Raw genomic sequence first — 20,379 nt, 5'->3', positions numbered from 1 at the left:
AAAACTCCAAACTCTTAGTTTGCAGAAAACATTATGAGAGTTATTAAAAACAAATTTAATATAACATCACAATAAAAAAGAATAGGATACAATTCCCCACGGTACAAAAAATGTAGAAATACCTATAAAACTGCCTATATAGGACTGATTGGGGGTAGAGTGGCTGCAAGTGTTCACTCACTATTAAATAAATGTGGGTACTATTAATTTAATATCAGGGCTAAGTGCAGGGAAATAGGCTTTATTATTAAATGTAAATGTTATTAATTAAAATTTAGGACTGGTTTGGGATACGGTGGGCTCAAGTGTTCACTCACTGCTCAGCTTTCCAAAAGGAGAATACTAACTATCTCTTTACAACATTCCAGGATCCCACCAAGCAGCAACTGAACTTAAGACACCAGCAGCAGTAGTAGCAGCTAGTAAAAACTACAAGACCAGGTAAAAGAGTGTAGCACAGTGTACGGAAAAGGTCTAGCACTTGTAAAGAACTAGGCACACACACATAGTAGGATGGATACATTTCCTCCTGTAGTGCACCATCGTTGGGAGGCAGCTTCTACACTCACAAAGATTTAATATTATTTTTGCGAGGGTGGTGGGGGGCGTCAGTGGTCTCTCTCGTCCAGGGCACTAAAATGTCTAGTTACTGCTCTGGATATATGTCTCATTGGGTGAGTAGAAGAGGTATTTGGAAATGTTCATGTGATAACAGCATAGGTATATTCTTGGTATACTCTGCATTACTGGGAAGGCAGCTCAACTGATACTGAAACTAAACTAAGAGTTTATACTGTTAATATTGTTAAATACTGTAACTCTCTAAATTCAAACCCAAAATTATGTTTGATATACATTGTTCTAATACATGTTGTTTTATTAGTGGTATACTAAGGGTGTCTGTGCACCAATTAAAATGGGCATACCTATTATTGTCTCCTTTGAGTAATTGAAAATTATAGAGCTTACTGTATGAAAAAAAAAGGAACTTCTAAATGCCTTACTTGTCAGTTTAAATGTTTGTGATGCTATATATACATTTAGGTACACTGTTGTTTAGTATCGGCTACACAAAGTCTTCGCAACAAGATATTCTCCTGTTTGACTTTCATATTAATACATTACAGAGGCAAAGCAGAGACTCTCTAGCGCTGTCATCACTTGTGTAAGGCAGCTATTTAAGCACTTATTACTGGCCGGGAAGGGAGATGGTCATGGTGGTGGTGGTGGTGGTGTGATAGTCCACACATGCTGTTTATCATATATTGCACGTCTCGCCCCGACAGTCCCTATAGATTTTTGCATGCACGAGCCAGCTCACACATGCTCAGTGGAGCTGAATCCCAGACATGGGCTTTCAGTTCCACTAGCAAAAAAAAAATGGAAAGAAATATATACATAAACATTTTTTAAAAAATATTAACACACATATATACATATATATCATTACTGATATTGAAAATTCTTTATTCTTAGACATTTGTTCTGCACTTTTTGATACAGAGGGATACAGAGGGATCTGAGGTGGCATTGTACACAGCCATGTTATTACTTTGTCAAAATCAAACAAATGTTTTTAGTGTGAAACATCTATTTATACCTTCACACACTTGCACAGAGAGAAAGTTAGGCCTACAGTTTAATGGCAGCAATAAGCTGCAAATGGAATAAGTGAACATATGTTTATATATTTAGAATTACATTTTTATAAGCACTAACACACTTGTATATTTGGACCATACATACCTTTTCTGCAAATACCTACCAAGGACAAAAAAATGTGAACATATCTCGCAATTAAAATTACTTAGAACAGCTGCTGCTGTCACAGCATGTGCAGATGTGTACCCACTAAGCCACTAGCTGTAGGTGCTGACTAACCCAGAGAGTGAAATCTTATTTTCAGCAGATAAACCCCATAAGTGATGGAATTAGCTGTGGGGAACCCACAATTTGTAGATATTTTTGCTAGGCTATTGGCTTGCCCAAGGCTATTCTTGCCAGGTAGCTGCTGACAGACAGGAGATTGATAGATATATGCCTAGTTTGGTACTGGCAGCTTATAAAATCAAAATACAAATCCAAGGTCAAATGTAGGCAAATCAGTTTTGTATATAGATAAAAAAGTAAATGGCATAGGGTTACAAGCAAGCAAACATTGTTTGGTACAGAACCCAGAAATACAGTAGAATAGTAGAGAAGAGCAGACAACCATAGGTACATTAACTGTTGCTCAGGCACTAGACTCATGGGCAGAGTTGTTTAAAGAGTCTTGATATATGTCAAGGGCATAAACCTAAACATGCACACGTCATGTCAAGTTGTGCCTATTCAGGAGCGGCAATAAAGCAAGTGCCTGTATGGCAAGGTGGCTTATAGAAGAGCTCCCAATGAGTGAATGGAGGAAGCAAGGTGAGCAAGAGAAAACCACCTGCCATATATAAAAAAGGGCTGCAAATATTTTTGATTTGCTTAGTACACAAAAACTATGAAGATTATAATAGTATAAACAACTGTCTGGGGCCACCAATCTCCATAACGCTAGAATAGATCTTGCAAATCTACTTCATTGTCCTCTATCCTTCACCTGCATCCTATTGCATGTAACAAAAGACACACAGCTAAAATTTTAGCCAATACCAGTGGTGCTAACTTGTAAAAAAGCAGCAGTATGATTGTTCTCTATCACTAACGCACACTCCAAAGGAAAATGGCTTCTGCATGTTCAAGCCCTGCAATCAGATTGTTTATTTTAAATATTTTTTCCCCTCCTGAAGCCACTGCCCATTTGTGCAATTAACTAGAGGTTCCAAAGGAAGTTTAGTTGTCTCTTGCAAGGTTCATATTTGTCAAAAAGTGGCATGCATAGTCCTAGCTCAGCAATATGGCAACTAGTCGTATATGGCTATATTTGTAACTTTTTAAATCTGGAATATATCGATGAGGTTATATGCCATGGATCAAGAAATTGGTCCTGTCAGATTGTAATGAGAAAAAGTGCTTGCATGAACTATGTACAGTCATAGATAAAAGTTTTGAGAATGACACAAGTATTGTTTTTTGTCAGATGTTGCTATGACATACTGAAGTAAAATTACAAGTATTTCATAAGTGTCAAAGGTTTATATTGACAATTACATTAACCTTATGCAAAGATTCAATATTTGCAGTGTTGACCCTTCTTTTTGATGTTTTGATCCCCGAGTCACTTAGTTATCACTTTTGCCTTATGTCAAGGTGCTCCATCATGCTGGAAAAGGCATTGTTTGTCACCAAACTGTTCTTGGATGGTTGGGAGAAGTTGCTCTTGGAGGATGTTTTGGTGCCATGCTTTATACATGGCTGTGTTCTTAGGCAAATTTGTCAATGTACCTTTTAAGAATATCAGTCTGTCACTGATGTTTTTCCTGGAGAGAAGGCCTTTTTTGCTGGCCTTCTTGACACCAGGCCATCCTGAAAAAGTCTTTGGCTCGCTGTGCATGAAGATGCACTCACACCTGCTTGCTGCCATTCCTAAGCAAACTCTGTACTGGTGGTGCCCTAATCCCGCAACTGAATAAAGAAGATGGTCCTGGCACTAGTTGGCATTCTTGGGTGCCCTGAAGGCTTCTTAACAACTATTGAACCTCTCTAGTTGAAGTTCTTGATGATCCGATAAATGGTTGATTTAGGTGCAATCTTTCTAGCAGCAATATCCTTGACTGTGAAGCCCTTTTTGTGCAAGGCAACGATGACTGCAAGTGTTTCCCTGCAGGTAACCATGGTTAACAGAGGAAGAACAATGATTTCAAGCACCACCCTCCATTTAAATCTTCCAGTCTGTTATTCTAACTCACTCAGCATGACAGAATGATCTCCAGCCTTGTCCTCGTCAACACTCTCATTTGTTTTAACAAGAGAATCATTGACCTGATGTCAGCTGGTCCTTTTGTGGCAGGGCTAAAATGCAGTGGAAATGCTGTTTTTGGGCTAAAGATCATTGTCATGGCAAAGATGGACTTTGAAAATAATTGCAATTCATCTAATCACTCTTAATGACATTCTGGAGTATATGCAAATTGCCATCATAAAAACTGAGGCAGCAGACATTGTGAAAAACAATATTTGTGTAATTTTTAAAAACATTTGGCTATGACTGTACAGTGGTGGTAATTGGATAGAATATTCTAGGGAGGTTAAGAAGGAGCATAGGGAATTTGTTAATCTTACCCAAAAAGGTGTGTTTTCAGGGAACACATAAAGATTTGGAAGCTGAGAGGAAGTCTTGCATGAGGAAGGGAGGTCAACTACTGAATGGGTGTAATGAGAGTGTGTATGTATATATATATATATATATATATATATATATATGTGTTAATATATATTTATATATCTATATCTATATATATTTCTATATATATATATCTATATATATCTATCTGTGTGTGTATATATATATATATATATATATATATATATATATAGATAAATATATATATATATATATATATTTATATTTATATATATATATATATATATATATAAATGCGAATATATATATATATATATATATATATATATATATATATATATATATATATATATTGTGGCAAGAGCCCACTACTGCTGAAGCACACGCGAACAACTTCTTCCTTTTTATGTAGTTTTATTGTCAGGATGGTAAATGTTTTGACACCGTAAAGATTTCACAACAAAACTTGGAGACCCTAAACGCAAGCTAGACATAGCTCAGCTCTCTCAAGACCAGCCAGCTTACCCAGCGTTGATCTCAGTGCACAAATGATATAAACAAGCTTTTATACCTGATACTCCTCCCCCATCTCCCAGCCTTAGCTTGATGGACAGGTGACACACCCACCTTCTCTTTAAAAGGAAACGCCCATCACTGGCTCTGTAATTCAAACAGACAAACCCTGTCTGTTTGCTGAGAGGTAGGATTTCAAGTCATGTAAGTTAAACCAAATTTAAACTATTGCTTTTCATACATAGGTCTTTACATTCAATCTAGGTGCATTACTACACAAATGTTTTACTCTACTTCCCTGCTTTCTCTGAATATTGCCAGCTAAATGCCTCCTTTTGTTACATATCCCTCCCCCTAGCGTCTCCAAGTAGGGGGACGCGGATTTCGCGAGGAGCGCATATTTTCGTGACAACGCATCTGCATTTTTATGTAGAATCCCGGGTCTATGTTCTATTGAGAACTTGAAAGGTTGCAGTGCCAAGAACCAGCGGGTTACCTTGGAATTTACCTCCCGGTTGTTCTGCATCCATCTCAATGGTGCATGGTCTGTTATTAAGGTGAACTCTCTGCCTAGGAGATAATAGCGCAGAGCTTCTGTAGCCCATTTTATGGCAAGACATTCTTTCTCCACAGTGGCATATTTTTGTTCCCTTGGAAGCAACTTACGGCTTAGGTACAGGACAGGATTTTCTACTCCATTCTTCTCCTGTGACAGGACTGCACCTAAGCCAACACCAGAAGCATCAGTTTGGAGGAAGAACCTCCAGGTAAAATCCGGTGCTTGTAGAACTGGGGAGGAACAAAGAGCTAACCGAAGATCAGACCAGGCGGTTTCTGCAGAGTCAGACCAGGTTAATCTATCTGGACAACTTTTTTTTAACATGTCTGTTAGTGGAGCAGCTCTAGTGGCGAAGTGGCTTACAAACCAACCGCCTGTAGTAACCTACTAAGCCTAAAAAGGTTCTTAACTGTGACTTTTTCTCTGGTCTTGCCCAATTTTTGACTGCCTCCACTTTGTCCAGCTGGGGTTTGACATGCCCTCGACCAACAACGTACCCTAAATATTTGGCTTCTCTCATGGCTATGGCACATTTCTCTGGGTTAGCTGTTAAACCTGCTGACCTTAATGAAGCTAAGACCGCCTCAACTTTGGCTAAATGTGATCCCCAGTCTGGGGTATAAATCACTATATCGTCCAGTTAAGCGGCTGCATAAGCTGTGTTAGGTCGTAGCAATTTATTCATGGCCCTTTGGAAGGTGGCAGAAGCCCCATGCAATCCAAAGGGTAGGACTTTATATTGATAGAGACCATCAGGGGTGGAAAATGCAGTCTTTGGCTTGGCCGTGGAAGTCAGGGAAACTTGCCAATAACCCTTTGTTAGATCAAGGGTTGTCAAATAATTGCTACCAGCAAGATTTTTCACTAGTTCATCCACACGTGGCATTGGATAGGCATCAAACTGCGACATACTGTTTAGGTGCCTAAAGTCATTGCAGAACCTAATTGTCCCATTGGGTTTCGGGACAAGCACAATGGGACTATTCCACTCACTAGTGGACTCTTCAATCACATCTAACTGGAGCATCTTCTCGACCTCCTTTCTCACGTTCACCCGTCTGGCTTCTGGAATACGATACGGCTTCTGCTTTACAATGACTCCTGGTGCAGTTACAATGTCGTGTTCGATTAAGGTAGTGCGCCCAGGAATGGAAGAGAAGACATCCCTGTTCCGGCGAATCAATTCTTCAGTCTGTTGTCCCTGCTGAATGGACAAAGCTGGCTCTATGGGCACTTCAGACTTTTCAATGGCAGTACTCACGATCTGAAAAGAGGTTTCCTCATCATGCCAAGGTTTAAGGAGGTTAACATGATATATTTTCTCCTCCCTTCCCCTATCTAACTGGCGGACTCTGTAATTGACAGGACCGACAGCCTCTAGAATTTCATATGGACCCTGCCAATGAGCGAAAAGTTTGGTTTCCTGGGTGGGAACCAGGACTAGGACCTTGTCCCCAGGCTTGAAAGATCGAACAACAGCACTTTTATCATAACTTTTCCTCTGTCGTTCCTGAGCCTCTTTTACATGTTGCTGCACAATGGGCCCTATCTTCCTAGCCTCTCAAACATTTGGGACACAAATTGTACCACATTTGGCTCCCTGGGACCTTGCTGCTCCCACCCTTCTTTTAACATATCCAAGATACCCCTGGGCTGTCTCCCAAACAATAGCTCAAAGGGACTAAACCCTGTTGAAGCTTGAGGTACCTAACGGATGTCAAACATCAAATAGGGAATAAGAGTGTTCCGATCTTTTTTTCTCTTGAGCCACTGCTTTCCTGAGCATGTGCTTTAATGTGCGGTTAAAGCGTTCCACCAAGCCATCTGTTTGTGGATGGTATACAGAGGTGTGAAGCGCCGTAACCCCTAGCAACTGGCACATGTCCTTCATCAGTTTAGACATTAATGAAGTACTCTGATCTGTGAGAATTTCTTTGGGTATTTCCAAGCGTGTAAACATCAATACAAGTTCTCTATCTATGGTGCTGGACTTTATGTTTCGTAGGGGAATTGTCTCTTGATACCTGGTTGCATAGTCAAGCACCACTAGTATATATTGGTGCCCACGTGCGGATTTTTCCAGTGGCCCCACAAGGTTTATGGCTATCCGTTCAAAGGGAACTTGTACTATTGGTATAGGAATGAGAGGTGCCCTGTACATGGGATTGGTACATGTTCTCTGACAAATGGGACAGGACTGGCAATACTTCTTCACTACCATGTGTACACCGGGCCAGTAAAACCTAAGCAGAACTCGTTCCCGTGTTTTATCCTCCCCTAGGTGTCCCCCACAGACATGTGTGTGTGCTGCTTTTAACACTAGGGGTACATGGACCTGAGGAACCATTAATTGTTCTACTTTTTTCCCCTGCACATTAGCAACTCTATACAGGAAATTATTTTTAACAATAAAATATGGTATACCTTCTGCAGGCTTGACAGCTTTCGCTACCCCATTTAACTCAGTCACACTTTTAAAGGCATGTTCCAAAGTGGCATCTGTAAGTTGGTCTCGAGCAAAGTCCTGCAGAGGAAACAAAATTGGTATTGCGGACCAGTCCGTATCCTCACTGACAGGCGGGGTGGGCTCATCTGCGACATCACCGACCAATGCTAGTTTGGACTGTCCATGTTTCCCCGCAGGTGGATGCTTTTGTGGAACTCCTGCTGTGACTCCCAGGATGGCATTCCGGTTTGGCGGTTTCCAAAGATCGATGTCTAGATGTTGTGGATCTTTAGGTGGTTCCTTTATGACCGGGCTTCCGACCGTTGCATCAGTTGCCGGCATGTCCGGCCGCATCTGCTCACCGAGGACAGCATTAAACAGTGGGAAGTCTCGCCCCAAAATGAGTGGATATGGGAGTTTAGGTGCTATGGCAGCTGCCACCATAACAGTTTTGTCTTTGAGTGTGACTGGTAGTATTGTTCTTTCATACTCCTCTGTCGTGCCATGTACGCAAAGAACCTTCACCTTGGGCAACCGAGAAGTTATGGTTTCGGGTAAGGCAGAGCTGGAAACCAATGAGAGTTCACTCCCCGAGTCAACCAAGGCCAGAATAAGGTTCTGGTTGATTAGTACAGTCACCCAGAACAAACAAGGACTTCCTGATGTGGGACTCATGGTAAAACAGCTTGGAAAAGCAGGCCCAATATGTGCCATGGAACAGTCCATGGGTTCCGGTAGTTTAGGACACTTTGCCTTAAAGTGGCCTGGCTCACCACATTCAAAACACTTCAGATTAGACGGCTTTGCACCTGGCCCTCTGTCCGTAGCAAGGATTGTCAAACCTGGCTTTTGGTGTTGCAGCGGCTTTGGCACAAATGCAGGTTCTTTAGTCATTTGCTGTAGCGCACAAAACCTTTCTACCACGGTGGCAAGCTCTTCATAAGTTTGTGGGTCTGATTGCAGAACCCACCATTGCAAATCACGGTTCAGCCCCCGGATGCAGTGATCTATCGCCAGAACTTCAATAATCCGAGAAGGTGAATTCTCCTCAGGCTGCAGCCATTTCTTTAAAATTTTAGAAAGCTCAGCCACTTGCGCTCTGACCGGTTTTTCTTTAACATAGCGCCATTGGTGATAGCGCTGGGCTCGGCCTGGCCCGGAAACTCCAATGCGAGCCAATATCTCAGACTTTAGGCACAGATAGTCAGAGGCCCGTTCCTCATCTAGATCCATATAAGCTCGCTGAGCTTCACCAGTCAGATATGGCGCCAGCCTCAGCCCAATCTTTAGGAGGCCATTTTGCCCTTTTTGCAAGTCTCTCAAAGGACACCAGATATGCTTCTATGTCATCACCTGGCGACATTTTCTGGAGAACAGGACCAAGTGGTTCATTTCTGTCATGTCTCATCTGGCTTAAGTCTTCTCTTAAGCCTTGTGTTTTCCACATGTGCCTCGGCAACTCGTAGCATCTGAGCTTGCTGCTGTTGCTGCGCAGCGGCCACATTCACGAGGGTTCTCAGTACTTCCTCCATGTTGACGTCTGCGCGGGTTGGGTAGTGGAAACTTGCTTCCCGGAGTACCCCACTCCTGACACCACTTGAGGCAAGAGCCCGCTACTGCTGAAGCACACGCGAACAACTTCTTCCTTTTTATGTAGTTTTATTGTCAGGATGGTAAATGTTTTGACGACGTACAGATTTCACAGCAATACTTGGAGACCCTAAATGCTAGCTGGACATAGCTCAGCTCTTTCAAGACCAGCCAGCTTACCCAGCATTGATCTCAGTGCACAAATGATATAAACAAGCTTTTATACCTGATACTCCTCCCCCAGCCTTAGCTTGATGGACAGGTGACACACCCACCTTCTCTTTAAAAGGAAACGCCCATCACTGGCTCTGTAATTCAAACAGACACACCCTGTCTGTTTGCTGAGAGGAAGGATTTCAAGTCATGTAAGTTAAACCAAATTTAAACTATTGCTTTTCATACATAGGTCTTTACATTCAATCTAGGTGCATTACTGCACAAATGTTTTGCTCTACTTCCCTGCTTTCTCTGCATATTGCCAGCTAAATGCCTTCTTTTGTTACAATATATACATACATATATATATATATATATATATATATATATATATATATCTGTGTATCTAAATAATAAAAGTTCAATATTTCGAAACAGCGATTTGTGTCCAGTTCGATATGATCAGCAGCATATGTGAATAAACACACAACCACCACTATTGACAGATGATCACTGATAGCAATGCCAAGTAGCCAAGAATATCCAGACTGGAGACTCTATTCAGTAGTCCAATTATTTTTAATGATTGATTTTGAATTGGTCTTTCCTTGACTACACATGCACCAAAAAGTATCTGATTAGATGGAAAACAACTGTGCAGACCGATGGATGCAGTGTCGGACTGGCCCAGCGGGCTACCGGTAAAACCACCGGTAGGCCCCGCTACCTTACGACCACACTCCCTTTTAGTAGTGGGCAGAGCTTACCTGGAGGCCCGTTGACATCATCCAGGGTGCCCGCAGTCCTCTCTGCAGTCCCCGCTGCTGCAGATGACTGGCTGTCAGTGACAGCCAGTCATCTTTCAAATACGATCGCAGCTGAAATCATGTGACCTGCCCCCTCCTCCTGTGATGATGTTCCTGCCACCGCTGAAGGGAGAAGAAGCAGAGAGGCTGCAGCATTTAACATATGGGTAAGTAGACTTTAAACCACTTGTTTATATTGTTTGTGCTACCACTATGTATACATACATACACACACCATATATGTATATATGCATGTTTGTGTGTATATATATATATGTATATATACATATATATATATATATATATATATATACACACATGTATATATACATATATGGTGTGTGTATGTATGTATATGTATATATATGTGTGTGTATATATATATATATATATATATATATATATATATAAAGTGTGTGTGTGATTTAAGAGCATTATTGCATGGCATACATTAATTGGGGGCACTATTGCATATGGAATATGTGATTTGGGGGGCACTACTGTGGGCATAATATCAATTGGGGACACAATAGCATGGCATATCTGAATTTTGGTTATTACTGTGTGGCATAACATTGGGGCACAACATTGTTTGGGGACACAACTGTGTAGCATAACGTTGTTTGGGGCACTCCTGTGTGGCATAATGTTGTAAGGGGGCACTACTATTTGGCATAGGGGGGCTTCCTATCTATACTAAACTATAGGGGGGATAACTATGCTAAACTATAGTGAGTGGGGCTGCCTATGCTAAACTATAGTGGGGGGGGCTGCACAGAGAACATGTTGGGGTTGGTTGGAGGGAAATAGATCTATTTATCAAATGTGAGCACGAATACTTTAATGTTGAGGCTGGAGAGAGGCCTAATTATTAAATGTGGGTGCTGTTGATTTAATGGCAGGGATGGTTGGCGTTTCTAAATGTACCCATTATTTTTTTCAAATAGGGCCCTCAACATTCCAGGATCCAGACAAGCCGCAATTAAAGAAACGAGCAGCTACAGGTGGTAAAAGTGACAAGAACAGGTAGGACAGTCTGTCAAATGTTCTGAGTCTAGTGCAGGCTTGGCTAACCTGTGGTACTCCAGGTGCTGTAAAACTACAAGTCCCAGCATACCCTTACAGCATTAAGCTGCTATATATTGGCAAAGCATGCTGGGGCTTGTCATTTCACAACACCGGGAGTGCCACAGGTTAGCCAAGCCTGGTATAGTGGGACAATCCTGATTTTTGGTGACTGTTCTGCCCAATCTAAGGGACAGGTCAACACTGTGTACTCATTATACACACACTGCATTCTGTACATACTACACTATGGTGCTAGCTGTCCTTCATGGGCTGACCACTCCCCCCTCTAGTGTTTGGTTACGCCTCTATGATGGCTGGCCACACCCCCTTCTGGTGGGCCCCTAGCGTTGCAGTCCCCCGGTGGGCCCTTCATGCCCCAGTCCGACACTGGATGGATGTGTCTGTATACAGTTTCCATTCCCCTTGATGTGTATGATAAGGGTGAGAGAGGATAAAAGTGTAAGAGAAAAGCTAAAACTTTAAACAATTTATTATTAAAAAATGCCTTCTAAAAACTTGGAAAATCTTTTCCTTGTTTATTAGACACATGTACTATACAGTAGAAATTAACACTGACTAAAATCACCATAAGGTGTGTAGAAAAAGGTTCATCTTTATTGAGCTCAACTTTCAAACTGAAACATCATATAGGGGCTGAACTTATAATTAATACATAAAGATAAAGTTAAACACAGAACTTTACTTCACAACTTCAAAAATTAAATGAGTTTAGAGGATGGCCCTGTTTGTTTACTAGTAAGGAAGCAACATAAAACGAGGTAGATGTAGCTTCTGTAGTAGGCCTTCATGGTTGTGTGTAACACAAGCACACTAATAAAAGACACTATATCATGACTGCTATATGATAAACATACTTACTTCTTATGATTAGCCCATACTTGCCTACTTTTTAAATCTGTACTCTGGGAGTTTGGAGTACAGATCATGTGACAGAGGGTAGAAGGGGGTGTGACGACATCATTATGTCACTATAGTCCTGCCCCTAGCATAAAATACAGAAATTCAAGGTATTGAAAAGCAGGGGGGTTGGGGCTTAATGACATGATTAAGTCCCACCCCCCGCTATTCAATGCCGTGAATTTAGGCATTTTACAGGGTCTGGGAGAGTAGGCAAGTATGGGTTAGCCATTTGCAAAATAAATATTTTGAAATAAGATTGCTAAATCAGTGTCAAATTAACACAATGATCAATGGTAAATATAATTCTTTAAAAATATGATAATATTGAAAAACTACTGTATGAATACCTTCTTTGCGCCACAATATATTGGAAACTGCAGCATGTTGGAAAGAAAACAAAACACAAAAAACAAGCAAAAGAAAGAGATGAAAGGTGAATGTGTAAAATGAATGATTGTTTAGATATTATATACAACTATCTTATACTATAATAGGACATTTACATGAGATGACAGATCAATGCCTTACAGATAAATATATTTACAGATATTTTTAAGGATAGTGTAAATATAACCAGATTTCACGTAATTTTTATTAACAGTAGATATAATTTAATACACAATTTGTTCAGTATAATCTTGATTAAAGTGATACTAATCCTAAAATGCTTTCTGATATATTGTACATGTGGCAAAAAGTTAAAATTTAGTGTGTCTAAGGTCCATTTCACATCACAAGCTACTGACCTGGATTAGTAGATAATCTACCTTGATATCAGTAAAGCATGTTTGTGTTGTTTGTGTTGTCTGCAGATGTCTACAGAAAAGTTATTTGATAAACTGCATCTCTAGGTATTACAAGGGTAACAGGTAACATGCCTCAAATTCCTTCGGGTATAATGTTTGCTACATAAACATACTGTATATCATGGAAAAAATAGACAAAAGATTAAAAGATTAGAGCACTTCTTTATTGTTATATTTTCTTAATTCATAAATACCGGACAGTACCACCAACTGTGAAGTAGATCAGTATGTCGCCCCCCAGTCAGATACTGATAGGGTACATTTGTTGTCAGCAGGGCCATCTTAACAACATTATGGGCCCCCGGGCAAAGCAGTGCACCGGGGCCCCTAGATATAGATATAGATATAGATATAGATATATAGCTGTATACAGATACAGATATAGATATAGATATATAGAGATAGAGATAGATAGATGTACTTGCTCAGTGACCCTTGTAGGTTTTTTTTGCAGGTTTTTTTCTTTTGCAGGATTATTTATTCTCATTAAGAGCCGTACCTATGGGGCCCCCTTGCCCGTGGGGCCCCTGGGCAGCTGCACATCGTGCCCAATGGAAAAGATTGCCCTGGTTGTCAGCTTAAAAGTCTCATATACAACTTTTAAACAAATGACTATATGCTGCGTACTTAGACTTTTAATATGATGTATTATTTTCGTTCTTTTTAGTTCCACTTTAATGACATTATGATCATCAGTGGTTAGTAAGGGATAATTGTAATGTCCTTGTCCTTAGGATGTAAAACTCCTCTTGGCAGAAAGCTTTAATTACATAATTGCACAAGAGCTGCTAACATGTTTTGCATTGAATTTCAGCAACTGCTTCCTTGAATCATTTCAAAACATGATAAATGACAAATCGCAATAAATTAATGTTCTTCCATTCTAAAAAGGTATTACTTAGAAGAAATATATATAATCTAAAGAAATTACATTATATTTACTTGCAAAGGTAAATCTGTAATAATTTAAATAGAAAAAAAATCATAATTAAGAAATAATATTTTTTATAAACTATGATTACATTCATCATAAGTCTTCAGCTAGAACTGCTTTAATTTCACTTCCAGTCAAATTTTAGATTCTTCTGGAGCAGGGACAAGAGAATTGATGTAAACAAGTGAGACAGAAATTCTATATATGTCCAAGATTTTTCTCTGTGGTAAGGATTATTATTATTATTATTATTATTATTATTATTATTATTATGGTGTAATTACAGTGTGATTAAAATAATCCAAAACACAGCCGTATGCTAAACAAAATAATTATATATGCATTAAATGTCAGAAGACAGATTTAAAGGTTTTTATATTTTAAAGTATATTTATATAGTAATAATATATTTTTGTAAATGCAAATGAATGATGTTCCAGAAAGCGGTGGCAGACATAGACAGCAGATGAGCATTTTATAAGAATATTGTTTTAGCCCCGCTTCACTGTCCATTATTAGATTCCCATGTAGCATACAAAAATGCAGGACACAATGGTGCAACAATCACAATTTGAGGGTTTTAATATACAATTAAGTATTTTTAGAGCATAAAGTAACCATTGTAAAACTTCCCAGCAGATCATACTAATATCCAACACAAACTTGGACAGTACATGGAATTTCTAGAAGGCTCAGACACATGAGCTGACCCAACCTTATTTTATTGTCAGCTAGTTAACAAACCAGCTGGCAAAAAAGCAAAGGGCAAAAAAGAGGGTCTGGAGCACTAAGCTCACTGATATATAAATGAAATGTCCATCACGGACACTGAAATGTAATATCCTTACTGGTCTTCTCATCAATTCACAATGTAATGCAGACTCTCAAATTCTGGGTAGGTCTCTCTGACTCCCAGAAGAGCAGGCAATTCTCCCGCATCCTGTTTATTTCCCAGTGAAATGGGCAGGATAAAACCCCTCAATGCCGCGATTCGAAGTGAACTGCATCATTTTTGCACCACCCCCTGTGACAAAATAACAATTTTGTTGCGGGGTTGTGAGCAAAATGATGCAATTGACAGCGCCTCGGCCCCCTACTGACCTTCCCACCATGCCTCTTCTCCGTTCCCTGGATCTAACGTATCTCAAATATTTAAAGTTGGCCCGTGTGATGTAACACATATGTCCTCCACCATTTGCAGAATTGGCTTATTAAACAAAAATGGGGAAGTGTAATGTCTGGTGGAGATAAAGAAAGAAGAGGCCTGTAATGTCAGCTCATAACTGCCCTTTCCTTTGAAATGTGAGTTTCTTTGATTGGCTAATTGAATACATTTAATTAATATTTGAAAAAAGTATATGTATATTTATTTATTACAAAATTTTGTATTATTATTATTATTATTATTATTATTATTAATAATACTACTGCTATTACTGTCTTAGAAATGTAATATGGTCATAAAGTGAAACCTTTAATCTACTCTACTACTTTGGGTATGTCATGCCATAATCAGTTCTCTAAAGTTCCAAAGATTTGCTCTTTACTTTAGTAAACGAATGTCATTTATACATTCATAGTATCATAGTATTCAACACACAATAAATTCCTTGCTAAAAAAATGCAAAAAAACCCACAACTGGTAAAGGTGGTCACTGCAATAGGCATGAATTTTTAAAGCAAGATTATGCTTATTAAGCATATAGTAAATGGATACATTACTTTTAAATTTGTATTATTTAAATCTACATTATAGCCTAAGTCAGTGGTTCCCAAACTCTGCACCTAGGCTCCATGGGGTGCCTCAGCGATCTCACAGGGGTGCCTCGGCCAGGACCTGTGGTAAGCAAGGCGGTGTACTACTTGGTAATAATTTTGGCCTAGGGGTGCCTTGAAAATTTTTTGGAGACCCTAAGGGTGCCTTGAACTGAAAATTTTGGAATCCACTGTCCTAGGTCATACTTGCCAACTTTGGTATCATGATCTCTGGGAGGGGCCTCCATCATGGGGGCGTGACCAGGAAAATTGCACTTTTAGGTCCTGCCCCTATCAAACTTTACCAATATCAACCTTTCACAACAGGGGGCGGGGCCAGAACATCTCATTTAGCCCCACCCCCACCATTTCACCAATGAAGAGGGCAGGATGCCGGACTGTTTTTAGCATGTTACTAGTGCTGCCAACTGCCAACTGTCTGCTGGTTGGGTGACCAATATGTGAAATTCTGTCTTTAAATGTATAAGAAAGTGGACTTTCAAATTCAGTTGCATTGTCTTGTCAAGACAGATGTTTGGCAACCAAATCTGCATCAATGTGAGTTACTTGTGTGAGGAGGTCAACTATTGCCCAATATGAAATGTCTGGTTTACATATATTACATATTTTTTATACTTCACTAATATAACATATTTTATACTTTACTAATATAACATATATGCATTATTTATATATTCCATATTTATATATATTCCATATTGATATACATGGCATATTTACTATACTTGCAAATATATACAAGTGACGATTTCCCTTGTTTGATTCACAAGGGCAGCATTATGGTACATACTAATTTCTATTCAGCCAGATCTAGCTTACTCATACCATAAAAAGCACTCATAGTAAAACAAAGTGTTTGAAAACTCTACTCTTGGCTACTGATGTATACTCTGCCCATCAATAAGGGCATAGTAAATAAACAGATGAAGGTGCAGGCCACCTTTGTATATTTAGATTTATCAATGTCTAATGTATTAATTGTACCACTGTTTATCCAATGAACCCTACATTTTCTGTAGCATAAGTGTCTATGATGGATGCTCTGTTACATTTCAAATTTATTGTATGCCTAGTTTTTGTAGGGTTTTCTGGGTGCACTCCACCTTCGTCGATCATCATCTAAATTTATTTATATAGCACCATCAAATTACAATTGGGTATCTTTCTGTTTCTCTAAATCTTTACTAGTGTGCATAGTCTTTTAATTTTATATTAAGGGTGCAGTCCAACTTCATCTATTTAGTTTTATCAACGTCTAACTGTATTAATTATACCACTGTCCATCCAATGATCACTGCCTGTTTCTGAAGCATAAGTGTCTATGACGGGTGTTACGTTCTTTCTTGATTATGAAGCAGATCAGAGAGAAGAGATTTATCATAAAAGTAATCCCCTTCTTCTTTCTTGGATCCTCTGTGAAGCAAATTTACAATTAAGAAATTGAGAAAAAGCAGTTTTTCATGCGTCATTACTAATTCAATGTATACTACCACATCTTCAGTCTTTAACAGATCAGGTTTTGCAGACCGAACTTGGTCTATGATGTTGTCAATGAAGAAAACATCCTGTGAGAATTTAAGCTCTCATTCCACAAGTCACCTTGTTATTTGATAAATGTAGTTTCTTCACTTGAGAAACAAAACACCTTATACAACTTTTATAAAGCAAAGCTGTTTTTTTAACAATGAATTTCTTTGTCAGAGTAATCTTTTATTGGTCACAATCTTTTTTTTCTTTCCATGTATAAAATAGATTTAGCTGCATCAAAGAGTAAGTGCTGAATGCCAAAGAGTGACAGTTGCAGAGTCTTAAAGGTCTTAATGACCAGTTAATTTCTAAAAGACATAATGCATGTTCCTTCTTTCCTGAATAGCAGCTCGGAAGATTAATGACGGTACTTATGATCTGTAAAGTGCTTTTTTGCATGGCTGCCAGATCATCTATTTTGTCTCATAGTCTCGGGAGTTTATCTTTTATTAAACTGCCATGTATTTGTGCCATATATTTGTGCCACTGCTTTGTCACGAATTTTAGCTAGTCAGCTCACTGTAGACTTTGGTCAAAATTGGTGAAAATGGGGACAGTTGTGAAGAGATCATAAAAAAATAGACTGGAAATGAATGGAAATGTTAATGCTATAAATAATAATAATGGAGCAAAAACAACTCAAAATCACATTTCCTTACTATTTTTCAAAATTTGAAGGAAAGCCAGATCCAACACCAAAACCAAAACTTTGCACATTTCATATATATATATATATATATATATATATATATATATATATATATATATATATATATTCACATTTATATGTGTATATTAAAGATGCTCACTGACCCCAGAGATTTTGGTTTTGGTGCTGGACCGGAATTAACTTCTTGATTAAGCCTAACAGTTGTGTCAATGAACTCTACATTATTAAACCATGTCTGCTCCTGCTGCATCTTTAATCTCCTTCTCCTCTGTGGAATACCTTCCTCTCATCCCTGAAGAACTGCCAAACTTACGTAAACACAGGAATGGATATTACAACTGGAGTGACATTAGATCTGCATCAGACAAACTGTGACACAGAATATGTGGACAGCATGGAATCTGTCATGTTGGAATACGGTGCATTTAACAGAGATTTAAACCAATATATAGATGCAGCTGAGGAGACCGTACTTAAGTTAAAACGTGACCCACCGGATGAGATCTCGGATTTAAGAGAGCCTGTACATGAGAGATACACTGCGCTTCAGAAGAATAATACAGAGGAGGCCGTGAGGCAGGACGATAAATATGTCCTGTTTAAAGAGCAGCTAAGAGACCTCAGAAAAGAAATGGATGTGTCAACGGCCCCTGCAGACTAAGCTTTGGAAAATGAAGACGAGGAGATTGCCGTCACCCTGAGCACACGGCCGGTACAGTAAAACTGAGAATGGCTCATGATATCAGTTATGGTTCATTTGATTGCTTCACCCATTCCTTGGATAACTGTGGTAATTCTACAGCTAATACATGGCAATGAGTGCTGACCTTCCCCCGGGATGTGTGCATTTATCAGACCAAGACCAAACCAGGGTGCCCTGGCAGGTTGGAGATGGTGAACCCAGTGAAAAGCAAAATATGTGGTCACACGTACTAGAGAGAAGCAATTGAAAGGATGATTTTAAACAAACTTCAGAAGGGTAAATCCGCCAGGTGTCCAAAAATTGGCTGTGATCACTCTTACATCAGTATATCGGATCTTGTTCCAGACAATGCACTAAAAAGAGCCATTGAAATTCACAGCAAAAAGCAAGGTCATCACTGAGCTTTGAATCAGCCCCAATTCAAAAAAATTGGAATCCAACATTACAGAAGTCTCTGTATTTTGATGTAATTGGTGGGAAAGGCCTTCCTCGTGGAAATTGTAGTTCATTTTTATGAACATTATCTTTTCCACATTTTGAGGAAGTAGCCTCCTACACCGATCACTGACAAGGTTACCAGCTGTGCTGAAAACTCTTTCCGAGTACACACTGGAGAGTGGGCAGCTTAGGCAGTAGAAAGCGAGTTGGTGCATGGTTCTCCAAATTTTTTTCTTTCCAGTATGTAAAGGGCCTGTCTGATGTGTCTATTTCTATGCTGTCATTAAAATAATCCTCCACCATCCTTTGGATGTTGATAGTAGGATCAGGTGGTGTTACGGCAGAGGTGTCACACTTTTGGTCAATTCTTTTAGACCAGACCAGATGTCAAAATGTTGTGCTGAGTCAACTGCATCATTCCTGGGTCTCTTGGTAAGGTTACTTTTTCCTAGCAGCAGTTGACTGAGAAACTGAAAGAGGAGACGCCATTGTGTCACGTAACACTTGAGCTGTCATGTTGTTCCTTGCATCTCTTCAAATCTGGGTCAGTTAGAAACAAAGAGTAGATAGAGCGCTTAAACCTAGGATCAAGCACAGTCGCAAAAATGTAGTGATCCAATTTCATTATTTTGATAACTCTTGTATCTTGGCACTTAGCGTAATTGCTTTGTTTAATCTCCTCCTTCAGTTTCTCAAGCTGCTTTTCCAAAAGTCTAATTAAGAGAATCGCTTGGCTCAAGCTAGCAGTGTCTGAACTCACTTCACAGGTGACTACTTAGAATGGTTTCAGCACCTTGCACAACACGGAAAGTATGCTCCACTGCGCTTGAGTAAAATTCATCCCACCTTCTTTCCCAATGTCATGGCTTGTGGCATAAGCGTGGATGGCTTTTAGCTGTTCCTCCATCCTCAGCATATACATGGTGGAATTCCACCTTGTTACCACCTCTTGCTTCAAATGGTGGCAGGGCAAATTAAATTGCTCTTGTAGCTGCTGCAATCTCCTACATACTGTTGCCAAATGCCGGAAATGTCCAGATATTTTAAGGGCCATATACAGCATCTCCTTCACGTCCCTGTCATTTTTTAAAAAGCTCTGCACCACCAAGTTTATTGTGTGAGCAAAACAGGGAATGTGATCAAATTCACCCAGCTGTAATGCCCTCACATTATTGGTGGCATTATCAGAAATGACATATCCTGAGAAGAGTTCAAGCGGGATTAGCCTTGTTGCA

At 39.4% G+C, this 20,379-nt stretch overlaps 1 protein-coding gene across 2 annotated transcripts in view; it reads right to left on the bottom strand.

Annotated features, from left to right (window-relative positions):
- Positions 1 to 20,379, bottom strand: part of FSTL5 (follistatin like 5) — a 497,380-nt gene that overhangs the window by 53,409 nt on the left and 423,592 nt on the right. Inside the window, exon 11 of one of the 2 annotated variants that reach the window (XM_075198057.1) lies at positions 12,638 to 12,664. The exons of the other annotated variant lie outside the window; for it this stretch is intronic. Coding sequence (XP_075054158.1) covers positions 12,638 to 12,664 — 27 coding nt within the window. The remainder of the gene's footprint in view (positions 1 to 12,637; positions 12,665 to 20,379) is intronic. 2 annotated transcript variants of the gene reach the window in all.

This window comes from Mixophyes fleayi, chromosome 1 (assembly GCF_038048845.1).
Source record: "Mixophyes fleayi isolate aMixFle1 chromosome 1, aMixFle1.hap1, whole genome shotgun sequence".
In the NCBI taxonomy this organism is placed as follows: Eukaryota; Metazoa; Chordata; class Amphibia; order Anura; family Limnodynastidae; genus Mixophyes; species Mixophyes fleayi.
The sequence above is the reverse complement of the archived record's forward strand: the minus strand, read 5'-3'. Positions and strand labels throughout refer to the sequence as shown.